The sequence below is a fragment of the Triticum dicoccoides genome, chromosome 6A, assembly GCF_002162155.2.
Source record: "Triticum dicoccoides isolate Atlit2015 ecotype Zavitan chromosome 6A, WEW_v2.0, whole genome shotgun sequence".
NCBI classification, from domain to species: domain Eukaryota; kingdom Viridiplantae; phylum Streptophyta; class Magnoliopsida; order Poales; family Poaceae; genus Triticum; species Triticum dicoccoides.
Window position 1 is genome coordinate 288,843,647 of NC_041390.1, and position 12,340 is coordinate 288,855,986.

At 52.9% G+C, this 12,340-nt stretch overlaps 1 protein-coding gene across 1 annotated transcript; it reads left to right on the forward strand.

Annotated features, from left to right (window-relative positions):
- Positions 1-5,747: 5,747 nt before the first annotated feature.
- Positions 5,748-11,686, forward strand: LOC119316798 (rho guanine nucleotide exchange factor 8-like). The gene is made up of 5 exons (XM_037591179.1): positions 5,748-6,370; positions 6,491-6,762; positions 6,840-6,914; positions 10,132-10,704; positions 10,795-11,686. Exons 1-5 carry the CDS (start codon positions 6,163-6,165, stop codon positions 11,194-11,196), a joined length of 1,530 nt encoding a protein of 509 aa, XP_037447076.1. The 5' UTR covers positions 5,748-6,162; the 3' UTR covers positions 11,197-11,686.
- The last annotated feature ends 654 nt before the right edge of the window (positions 11,687-12,340 follow it).

Here is a 12,340-nt window from a genome sequence, read left to right on the forward strand (position 1 = left end):
GTTGCTCAAATTCTTTTGCCACAATCTGATTTTCACTTTTATTTTTCTCCTGTTTTGCTTTATTAGCTCTATTAATATCATCTTTCAAAATGGAATCAGGAGTCATAGGAAGCAAAGTAATATTTTTATCCTTATGAACAAGAGTATACTAATTGTTTCTACCATGGTGTACAAATTTTTTATCAAATTGCCATGGTGTACCAAGAAATAAGGAACATGCTTGCATAGGTATCACATCACAATCAACATAATCAGCATATGTAGAGATACTAAAATGCACACGAACAGTATGTGTTACCTTAACCTTGCCACTGTTGTTGAACCATTGGATGTAGTAAGGATGTGGATGTGGTCTTGTGGTGAGAAATAGCTTCTCCACCATCTCCATGCTAGCCAAGTTATTGCAGCTCCCTCCATCTATGATGACGCGAACAGAACGTTCCTTCACAACTCCCTTTGTATGGAACAAATTATGTCTTTGACTTTGCTCAGCTTGTGTGACCTGCACACTCAAAACACATTGAGCAACTAAACATTCATACCTGTCAGCATCTTCAGGAGCCATGTATTGTGTCTCATGATCAGAATCATCTCCGCCGTGTTCTTCACGTGTAATAAGAGCCAAAGTCTCCTCATCATAGTCACTAGCGGACTCATAGCCACCATTCTCAGTAGCAATCATCACACATTGAGATTGGCATTCTCTCGCAAAATGTCCTCTTCCATTACAACGACGACAAATAATATCACTTGTGTGCCCAGTTGATGCCATGGACGAAGAAGAGCTCTTCGCAGGTCCGGCAGGTGTGCTCTTGGCAGATAGTGGTTGTTGTGCCTGCTTTCTTGTATCACAGCTGGAGGTGGCACCTGATGGAGGTGCTGGTGGAGTGGAAGTAGAGGATGCACGTGGTGTCCATGATGAAGATCGACCTGCAGAAAAGTTAGTTCGCGCCAATGCCTGTCGATCTTGCACTTCACGTTCAGCTTTACAAGCAAGATGGAATAAACGAGTGATATTAGTATACTCCTTATACTCTAGAATGGTCTGAATCTCTCTATTCAATCCACCCATAAAACGTGCAAGCATAGCTTCATTCTCCTCATCAATACCACATCTAATCATGCCAGTTTGTAATTCCTGATAATATTCTTCTATAGATTTTTTTCCTTGTCTTAAACGCTGCAATTTTTGAAGTAATTCACGTTGATAATATGGTGGAACCCAACGAGTATGCATAGAAGTTTTCAAAGCAGCCCAAGTAGTTGGAATAGGATATAATCTACAATGTTCAGACCACCAAACACATGCAAAGCTAGTGAAAGCACAAACAGCAGCAGGAACACGTCTCTCCTCAGGATATTGTAAACATGTAAATCGTTGTTCAGTTTCTAACTCCCAAGTAAGATATATATCAGGAACATATCTACCCTCAAATGGTGAAATATTCAATTTTAGTTTAGGAAGATGGTCATGTACTTCAGGTGGTGGTGCAGCCCTACCGTTGCGATGATATGCATGAGGACGACCTGGTGGTGGTGGTATTGGTGGTTGCACGTAGTTCTGATTTTGGTCAACCTCATCCTCGTAATGGTCCTCCACCTCTGTAGTAGCAGCAGGAGCGGTCGAAGCATCAACAGCGGCACCAGAATTTTGCCCAGGGTCAATGGGAACGCGCTGTGCTCATCCCACTTGATTTGGAAAGCGACGTTGTTGTTGTTGTTTTTGTTTTTGTTGTTGTTGTTGTTGTTGTTGTTGTTGTTGTTGTTGTTGTTGTTGTTGTTGTTGTAGAGGTGCGTTAGGGGCAGCCGGTGGTGGTGGTGGAAGACGCGCGAGCAATTCATTAAACTTGTTATCGAGCTTTGTTTCAAACGTCTTTTCCATGCCATCTGTCTTCTTCATGACCTCTTCAAATCTGTTTAGCACATCTTGCACCTGTCCACTCATCATTTGCTGAAATTTATCATGGAACTCCTTATTTTTCATGTTCTCCCAGTCAGTCTCGTCGGCTTGTGATCCTGCCATGGGTAGCAGCAATAGAAACACACAAGAATATGATCCTACAGACTACTAACAAGAGGTGGTGGTGGATGTCACAAATCCGTCAAGCAAATCTCAAATTCTTACCAGTTCTTACCCAGCAGCAGGCGGTGATCGGCAACCGTCGTAGTCAGAACTCTCAAAGCTTGGATAGAGCGATTACCAGGGAGAGTCAAACGCACGACGTAGATGTATGTGGAGCTAGGAAGGCTTATAATATGGTAGCAAAAAGGGTCAGCAATAATCAATTTAGAGATGCAAAGTTAAATAAACGCTCAACGACGGTACTGTGCTGGTCCTAGGCTAGACCGTACTAGAGACGCGAGCCTAGAACACGAACAAAATCACGGCGCGGCACGTAAACAAGGGAGGAGCACTCTCTGATTTTTTTTTTTCACTTTTTTGCACTTTTTTTCCTTTTTTTCTTTTTTTTGCTCCGCAACAATTTTTTTTTTCGAAAAAGTCTACAAATGGTCGAAAAACAGCCTAGCCAGAATTTTCCAGACTTAGTTTTTTTTTGAGTTTGGAACTATTTTTCTTCTGCGGGTAGCACGGAATCTCAGGAGTACTACTCTGTCACGACTCGAAGTATCGCGTGATCTGGAACTCGAAAACAAAGCAACAAATACTGGACTCGGACTGGTAGCGGAGATGAATCTGGTGGAACTCGGACTGGTGGCGGCGATGAATCTGGTGGAACTCGGACTGGTGGTTGTATATGGTGATGGTATATGTGGACTCGGATTGGTGATTGTATATGGCGATGGTATATGTGGACTCGGATGGTGGTTGTATATGGCAGCGGCGATGTGTATGGTGGGGTGGTGGTATATGGCAATGATGATGACGATGGTGCGGCGACGGCGTGACAACCTGTGAATAGAACTCGAAACTCTAAGGGCCTAGACGCTAAGACCAGCAACTCGACACGACGATGCAACCGTAAATTCAACAAAGCAAAACTCTAAAAAGACTATGCAAAGGCTCAGATTGGTTCGGATATGATGAACTAGCCCTATTTTTTTGTTGGCTTTTTTCGTGGACTGTAGGTATGAAGAACAGACTCGATCTAAACTATGAAAACTTGAAAATCTCACCAAGCAACCTAAAAATCTGATACCACTTGATAGAGGCAAAGGTGTCCCATCTTTCGATGAGGTGGTGGCTATCGTTTTAGAGGAAGTCGACTTTGACGACCCGACTACGAACCTGCGAGGACGTCGTGCCTTAGCAATCGCTAAACCAACTCTGAGGGGTTATTGACCACGCCGGAGCACGATCAACCTGACCACGAGGGCCTGTTTCCTGTGAGCAAATGAAGAACAAGCAAGAAACTGAGATTGCAATCTGGATATTGCGAATATAAGATGAAAGATTTATTGATCAAGGTGGGGTTCTGTGACGTCTTGGTCTGGTCGTTGGACACAAACGAAGTACGTGAAGTTGCAGCTATGGCGAACTTTTAATCTAAACAAAACCAAAGTCTAAACGACGCCTAAGGGCTGTATATATGGTGGAAGAGGGGGGGGGGGATTTCATGGCCCTTGGAAGAGGGGTCCGAAACCAACCCTAACTCTTGTTTCCCCACACATACGGACTCTAAAAACAGCCTATACTTAAGTATTTCGAAAATACATGGGTCTGGCCCAATAATAAGGTGACGCGGCACCTAAAATAGCCTCTGGACGAAATTTATGAAGTGGCATCTTGTATATTTCGTTCAAGGCTTCATGCACTCCTTATGGTGGCTTCAAAGTCCTGAAATCATCACTTGTAACTCCGTTCTGGATCCCCTTGCGCATGACATCATCTCCACGCTTGAACTTGTTCCAAGGTTCATCTTTCTTGTCCAAGCTAGGCCCTTCATTTGTAAGCAAGACAAATGTATCCAATTTAGGCAGCATCATATTCTCATGAATATTATAATCGTTACCAAGAAACGAAAGTACCTGATAATTCAATTAGCGTGCGCGCTGTGGGTGTAACAATGGTATTGATGTCCTCATCATTGGACTATGCTGAAATTTGACGTAGGGGGTTTCTATAGTCAGGGTAATGTCCTGGTAACTTTTCAGCAATTATAAAGCAAAATAAAATGTAGTTGCTTCACAAACTGAAAATATTACCAGAAACAAAGATTCGATGGTGAGCTCATATGTATTGTTAGATAGAGCTCAACTTTTGTGTAGAGCTATGACTTTGGCATATAGAATGTGAGGCAAAAAATCAACTCATTACGATATTCCTATCGTGTACTTCCTTCACAAAGCTTCTAGGTGAATAGAAACTTTGGAAATTTGCCGAGGAAGATTTACTAGGAAAATATAGCTGAATATTGGCATGTGGAAATGATTTGGGTGTGGAAGATTGACTAAAAAGTTTGAGGGCAATAGGAGTGGTATAGATAGTTCCTGCTTTGCAACGTGCCAATCTGGACAGAAAATAAAAATTGAAGCTGAGCTCACATAGATGATTTGATTGAGCTACAATTTGGAGGAGGGTGATAATTTGGGCATATGAAGGAACTGTATAAATTTCATGCCATTTGGATGTGCATAGCTAGTACTTCCTTCACAAAGCTTCTACTTGAACAAAAACTTTGGAAATTTGCCGAGGAACATTTACTTTGAGAACAGCTGAGACGATGCCAAGTCCGCAACCTGAGGCACTGGTCCAACAGTCGGCACACCGCCGCCCCATCCACCACATCCACAGACCGAGATCGATGCTACAACAAGAAGATGACTCCCTAACTAAGTCGCAAGTTCCCACCTCGGCTTGATCGGCGGCGACCGAAAGCCAAGAAGCCCGACTCCAAGGCAACAACATGCCAAACCTCGCTCGAGGAGTACCCAACCCCGGGCAGGAGGTCCATGTCAAACTCCATACCCGATGGTCGATCTGTGTCGCCGATTCGCTGTCAAGACACGAACCGGGACAAGGTGAGCGCTGCTCCATGAAGAGAGAGAGGCCGCTCATGGCGGGCGGCAACTCCGGTCGCCAAGCAATCGTGCCAATGCCATGCCCCGCCTCTCCATCACCTCCTGATGCCATGATCCGCCACCACCAGTCCAAGTCACGGCCACCACCCACCTCCCCATGTCCCGCCTTCACGCCCGCGGGAAGGACCGCCGGTATCCACCGCCTTCATCATCCGCGACCGAAGCCCCATGGACGCCCAAGCATGTTGCCTCCAGCCCAAGCCGCGAGGACACACAGGGATCCAGAACACCGTCGCATGCCACCCACCAGCAAGCACCCAGACGGGCCCATTCCCTTGCCTCACGCCACGTCGGAGCCTCGGCGACAGATCCGGACGGAAGGAGGGAGAGGGTGGGGGGTTTCTACCTTTAATCTTCCGCTACGGGTTGCCCAGTCGCATGGGGAGAGTGACTGGTCCAACTAGGCCGTCAGTGATAAACGTCAACGCTGACGGTTAGCCAGATCATCAGTCAGACGATTTCTATTGGTGTACTGCCGCCGGCAGGGCACAGAAAATCAATCAATCTAGCCACGCTTTATTTTATATTATAATAATTATAAGGAAAACATCCCCTTAGCAAGGCAAGGAGTGGGCGGGAGCATTCCTCTCTGCCCATTTCCCGGGCTCTCCTCCAAACAGGGCAATGCCACGGCGACCACCCATAGAAATTGGGCCACGCATCAGAAGGATTTAATCGTCGTCGACCCCTGCCCTCCACCCCACGTTCGCGCCCTGCTTAAAATTAGGCAGGCGCGGCGCCCCTTTTTAATTTTTTCGGGGCCGGACCTGCCAACCTCCCTCCCTCCACGTACAATACAATGCAATGCCGGCCGCAGCAGTAGTGCGCGACATGTCCCCGCGCCTCGCTGTTGTTTCTTGATTTCTTCTCTCTGCTCATTGTGTTGTTTGGTCCTCTTTGGTCTAACCTGAGATCTATCAACGATCGTTATTGCGGCTCTTGTCCTTGTTCCTGGGTGAGGAGAGGACGCCGGCCGTTTCTAGCACCGGGTGCTGCTGATCCTGTTCTTCGTCACGGCGGCGGCCTTATCGCTCTGGTCTCCGGGAAGCCGCGGCGGTGCACGACCGCCGGGGCCAACGTGCCCACGCCTTGCGCGTCAAGCTCGAGGCGGTGGGCTGGGTGATGGTGCGGTTCCTCCGGCGGCATAGCCTTGACAAGAGCAACTCGCACACCCACCTACGGAAGGAGGAGCAAGAGAGCAACAGCTGTACAGAAAGCGACACGGCGGAGATGCAAGAGCCCGGTGGCAATGGCGGCGGGGGTGCTCCCCCGCTGCCCAACGGCCGGACGGCGCCTCGCTCCCGTCTCGCACGCGACGGGCCGCCCTCAGGCACGCCAGTTTTGATTGATTCATTTTGCTAAACTGCGTTTTAATTAGTTATAAGGTGCCAGTTAATTTGGTCGATGCGATTGTGCCAGTTAACCATTCTGGCTTGTTTTGTTTGGTCAGATTTGGACGTGATGAAGGAGAGATTTGCGAAGCTGCTGCTTGGAGAGGACATGTCAGGGACCGGGAAAGGCGTGCCGTCGGCTCTAGCGCTGTCCAACGCCATCACCAACCTGGCCGCGTCCGTCTTTGGGGAGCACCGCAAGCTGGAACCCATGGCGCCGGACACCAAGGAGCGGTGGAAGAAGGAGGTCGGCTGGTTGCTGTCCGTCACCGACCACATCGTCGAGTTTGTCCCGACAAGACAGACCGCCGAGAACGGCACTACCATGGAGGTAACAAGCTCTTCTTTCCATCTGACTAATAGTATCTATCATTGTAACATCTTGGGGTTTTCCTTTCCTATCCACAGATCATGTCGACAGCGCAGCGTCGCGACCTGCAGATGAATATCCCCGCTCTGCGCAAGCTAGACGCCATGCTGATTGTAAGTGCTATTAGCTTATTATGCATCTCCAACGGCAACATGCAAAAAACCTCCCACATTCATCTACGTATAGGAAATCAGTCCGCGGATACCGATACGGAAGGTCGACATCCAATACTAACCGCATACATTTTCACAGTAACTCGAATCAACGGCAGAAATTAAATCAGAAAGAATGAATTTTAATATAAACATGCCGGATTTCATTTAAAGTGGATATTTGTACATAAATTTCATCCAATAAACTAAAAATCTAAAATTAAGAACCTGAACTATCATATACTAGCCAATGCCGGGCTGGCCGGCTGCTCCTCCTCCATCATCGTTGCCTGTCGCCGTTGGAGGAGTTGTCGTCGCGCTTGGGGCGGCGGAAGGTGGTGGCGTCGCGGCAATGCTTCCCGATGGTCGCCTGACGCTCACGGATGATCCTCTCCACCTCCTCTTGCGTCGTGCACAATTAGAGCATCTCCACTAGTCCCCCAAAAGGCCCTCAGGAGCACTTTTTCATCGTCGGCAATGAAAAAGGTCTCCACTCATGCCCCTAGGATCACCTTTTTCGCCGAATTCGTCAAATTTTAGCGCCTGCAGTCCCACCCCAAACCCAGCCCCCTGAGAGGCATCTGGAAGCGCCGGCAATATGTTTATCCATGCAAAGGCCCACATGCAGTCTCTCTCCTCTCACTTTTCACCTGACACGCACGAGCTCTCTCTCTCTCTCCTCGTCTTTTCTTCCAACAACCGCGCCGCTCGCCGTCTCTTGCCGTTGTGCCTGCCGCCGGGGCCGCCCTACGTGGCTGCTCGCGCGTGCGCGTCCGGAGCCGCGGTAGCTCGTCTCTGACGCCGCGGGAGCTCGTCCGCCGGTGTGTGGCCGTGGCGTGGCCGGGCCGAAGCTCGCTGCACGCGGACGCCGGCTCACTGCTGCTCGCTGCCTGCACACCTCTGCCACCGCACGGTCGCGGTCGCGCTTCTTCAACCTCCGCCATCGAGGCCGAGCTGGAGGCCAGGGAGCGGACGGCCTCCTACACCAGCGACGGCCAGGCGGAGCAGCGCGGGCATGACCGTGGACGCCCACCTGGACGACGCGGCCGGGACGACGTGGGCGGAGCTCGCTGGAGCGCGCGACGGCCGGGACAACGAGTCCGCGACCGCAGCGCCCGACGCGCCCCTGGCCGCGCCTGAGCCAGACCTTGCGGCACCCCGCGCCCGCCCGCACTACTGCCACTGCTCATCCGGCCAGCGCTTCGGACGCCATGGCCAGAGCTTCGCTCCCGCGCGCGGTCGTGCGCCCCTGGCCGCGCCCCCTACCCGCTTGGTCGTGCCCCCACGAGCACTTGCGAGCTGCTGTTGCCTCCTGCGCACCCCGCGTCGCCTCTGGCCGCGGCCCTGCCTGCTACTTGCGCCGCTATTGCTGCCTCCTGCGCGCCCCGCCTCGCCTCTGGCCGCGCCCCCTGCCCGCTTGGCTGCCTCGGCGCCGTCGGCGACCTCCTTGGCGAAGGGGATGGACTCCGCGATGTTGTCCGCGACTGCGCGGCGACAGACCGGCAAGGGCGGCGAGCAGCAGGAGGTACGTGCGTGGGGGGCAACGAGTGGATATTTTTTCATCCCCGGACTAAATGTTGCGCCGGCAGCCCCCCAAGGGGCGAAAAAATGCCTCCTGGGGGCTCAATGGCTGGAGATGCTCTTAAGCCGCGGCCACCGAGGACGTGGGCTGGGGGAGAGGGCGGCGGTTGTTGGACGCGCCGTCGTTGGTGGCTGCGGCGATCTCGGTGAGGGACCATTCCTCGTCGTACCTGGCCATCTCCCTGTTGAGGCGGCAGAGACGACGCTTGGCCGTCTCAGACGTCGTCACGGAGCGATCCAGGGCCTAGGCGTATGCCACGTCTGGGTCCGCCGCGATGTGCGACGGCGGGATGTCGGAGTCTGCGAACTAGGATCGACAGAGTCCAACTAGCGCCTTTCCCGGTCGACGTACTCCTGCGCCGTCTTGGCGCTCCGGGACGACGATAAGGAGCTGCCGCAGAGGTAGTGCGGAATGCGCCCACGTGCCTTGGGCAGGCGTGACGGCGGCAAGCGGCGCTCCTCCTTGACGACGCGCCGAGGCGGTGGCCAGCGGCGCTCCTCCTTGACGACGCGCCGAGGCGGTGGCCAGCGGCGCTCCTCCTTCACAACACGCCGGGGCGGCGGCGAGAACCACTCTTCCTTGACGCGGCGGCGAAGAGCGTGGAGGGGATGTCGGCTCCGGCATCACAGGGAGGAGCTTCCCCGGTGGCGGAGCCGGGCCGTTGGTGTGGATGACAGAGCGACGGAGCACCGGCTCCATTTGCTCCTCAAACTCTGCATCGATGCCGGCGTAGACCTAGCCCCGCACCGATGGTGCGAATTGTGGTGGTGGCGGCGGTGGATGCTGGTCCTCCTCGTCGCCGGAGGAGTTGACGACCTCCTCCCGCCTCGAGCCGCCGCCAGCCGACCAGGACAACGGCCTCGGAGTCCTAGGGCGGCGTCTCCACGAGCCCGGGAACCGCCTGCCGGCGCCGACGCCCAGGACTTGCCCTTCGCCAGAGATGTAAGGGGGGTGGGCGAGGAGGAGGAGGAGGGGGAGGAAGAAGAAGGATGCGGTGTGAACGGCGCCGGAGCGCAGCTTAAATAGTTGCGCCCAGGCCATGCGAAGGGTCAGTCAGCCGCTTCAATGCGGCACATCGAATGGAGTTGGTTCCTCGGTAACATGCGTCCGCATTGAAGCGGCGGCTGTCGAGAGGTCGCGTCGGTCAGCACCGCCCTCCCTCCTCTGGTCAAATAACGGCATCAATGCCGACCTCTATGTGCTCTCAGCCGGCATGAATGCGACGCGGTAAGCGATGCGTGCTTCAGAAGAAAAACGTGGGAGGGGCGGGTCACGAGTTTTGGGTGGATCAGGGCGGTCAGAAGCGGGCTTGGGGATCCAGACTCCTGCAAACCTCTACATTTTTGTCTCTGATTTTCAGGAGAAATCATGTTCGAACCGTCTCGCGGACCGATACAGATCGGCGTTGCATAATTTCTGCGCTCCGGACAATATCATCCGAATGATTGTGAAAGGTTTACGGTCCACCTTGAAGATGCCCTTACCAATCATTTACTTACTACGTATGGATTGATTGGACCAAGAGAGATCCTGAACTGAGCTAAAGTAATGGTCGTAATGCACGAATATGAATGTTTGGTGGCGGCATGCATGCAGGGTTACATGGACAACTTCGTGGACCAGACCGAGTTCTGGTACGAGAAGGGCGGCGACAACAAGCGCGACGACGACAAGTGGTGGATGCCGACGGTGAAGGTGCCGGCGGGGGGCCTGTCGGATGTGACCCGCAAGTGGCTGCAGTACCAGAAGGAGTGCGTGAACCAGGTGCTCAAGGCCGCCATGGCCATCAACGCGCAGGTGCTGGTGGAGATGGAGATCCCAGAGATCTACATCGAGTCGCTCCCCAAGAAGGGCAAGACGAGCCTGGGCGACGCCATCTACCGGAGCATCACCGACGAGGAGTTCGATCCGATCGAGTTCCTGGAAGGGGTGGACCTGTCGACGGAGCACAAGGTGCTTGATCTCAAGAACCGCATCGAGGCCTCCACCATCATCTGGAAGCGCAAGATGCAGACCAAGGACGCCAAGTCCTCCTGGGGTTCCATCATCAGCTTCGAGAAGCGCGAGCAGTTCGAGGAGCGCGCCGAGACCATCCTCCACCTCCTCAAGCTTCAGTTCCCCGGAGCCCCACAGTCACAGCTCGACATCTCCAAGATCCAATACAACAGGGTACATACCTGCGCCTTCCCGACCATTCATGATGCGTCATGCATGTCATGGTTCGCTCGTTGGTTGTTGATGGTGAAGTTGCATCGGCAGGATGTTGGTTACGCGCTCCTGGAGAGCTACTCGCGCGTCCTAGAGAGCCTGGCGTATAGCGTGATCTCGAGGATCGAGGACGTGCTGGGTGCGGACGCGGCGGCCACGAACCTGACGGCGAGCGAGGCGGCTCGGAGGCAGCTGGAGATGAACGCGCCAAGGAAGCTGGACGCCAGGGAGGAGCTGGAGAAGCTCAACGAGGCGCCGGCGTCCATGACGCTCTACGACTTCATGGGATGGCACTTCGACCAGGACGAGCTCATGAGGAAGAAGGAGGGGGGCACGCTCGACGAGGCCGGCGAGGCCATGCTGCTCAAGAAGGCGCCAAGCCTCGCCCCCAAGAAGTTCTCCTACGTGGACAGCCTCACCGGCGGCGTAAGGAGCCCCTCCGCGCGTCACTGATCGTACGCCATTGTCATCTCGAGAGAGCCAGGCCAGCACAGATCGATCAAAGCAACAACGGGAACCAATCGATCCAAGATGGCATGGCAATGTACATATCTGAGGAGTGCACTTCGTACGTATTGGAGATCGACATTGGAGTGCACAGATCATCACCGGCTCGATCGATGCATCGGCCGGACTCGTTCATCCCTCACATATACAGTAGACCGGATCGAGCAATTCTAGAGGACGGGAAAAGGACGAATGAACAGGATGGTTTGATCAGCTACACATTATTTTACTCTCCTTGCTCTCCGCCCGACATGTGCATGCAAGAACTTGCTTTGCTTTGCTCGGGTTGCTGTTGTACGTACGTGGCTACTTCCCGGGAGAGGAGACGCTGAACTCTGTGGTATGTGTATAGCCAGCGGGCAAACACATTGTATTCGTTGATTTGATTTAACCTAACCATTTCTAGACTCGGTTCCCCTGTTTCAGAGGGCAAACACACCTGATTATGCCAATTACCATTCTAGCTTGTTCTGTTCGTTTGGATTTGGACGTGATGAAGGAGAGATTTGCGAAACTACTGCTCCAAATCTGTTGTTTAACGGATTGGAAATTGTACACCTCATGCCAAACTTGGCAGGAGAATGAGCAGCCAGCGAGGATGTGTTGCATGCACTCTGGCTCCTGGTCACAAAGGATGCAGTGAGGCACGTGTGGAAGCCCGCCTAGTTAGTCGGTTGGCAGACCAACATTGCTTTAGGAGGGCATGAGTTGGTCGGGGATCGGGGAAAGGGTGGTGTGACGCAGAAGCCGCTAGAGATCGACGTACTAGACTGTTGCCGTAGGTCCGAGAGCATCGTAGATGTCACGGATCCATTATCAACCGTCCTTCGTTTGTCGCGTCGTCCGAGGACAAAGGCGAAGACAAGAGACACAAGCTCCGCAGTGTATCGGCCATTGATCCGGTGATCAAACCAGAAAAGACAAGTCTTGTCATCCTTGAGCTACCAAGTGGTAGAGGATGCACGATCACAACTACCTCAAAATCGCGAGGTAGCGCTAGATGGCTCCGGGGGCAGCCTGGGTTTGTTCTCTGAAGCCATGCCCAAGAGCGTGTAAAGCAAGGTTGGTGTGGTACAGGTTGCACACACCA

Excerpts from the sequence above, each read along its gene's own strand:
- LOC119316798 (XM_037591179.1), top strand. The coding sequence starts at position 6,163 with ATGGTGCGGTTCCTCCGGCGGCATAGCCTTGACAAGAGCAACTCGCAC. Across the intron at positions 6,763-6,839 it reads AGAACGGCACTACCATGGAG|ATCATGTCGACAGCGCAGCG; the intron begins GTAACAAGCTCT and ends TCCTATCCACAG. Across the intron at positions 6,915-10,131 it reads AGCTAGACGCCATGCTGATT|GGTTACATGGACAACTTCGT; the intron begins GTAAGTGCTATT and ends GCATGCATGCAG.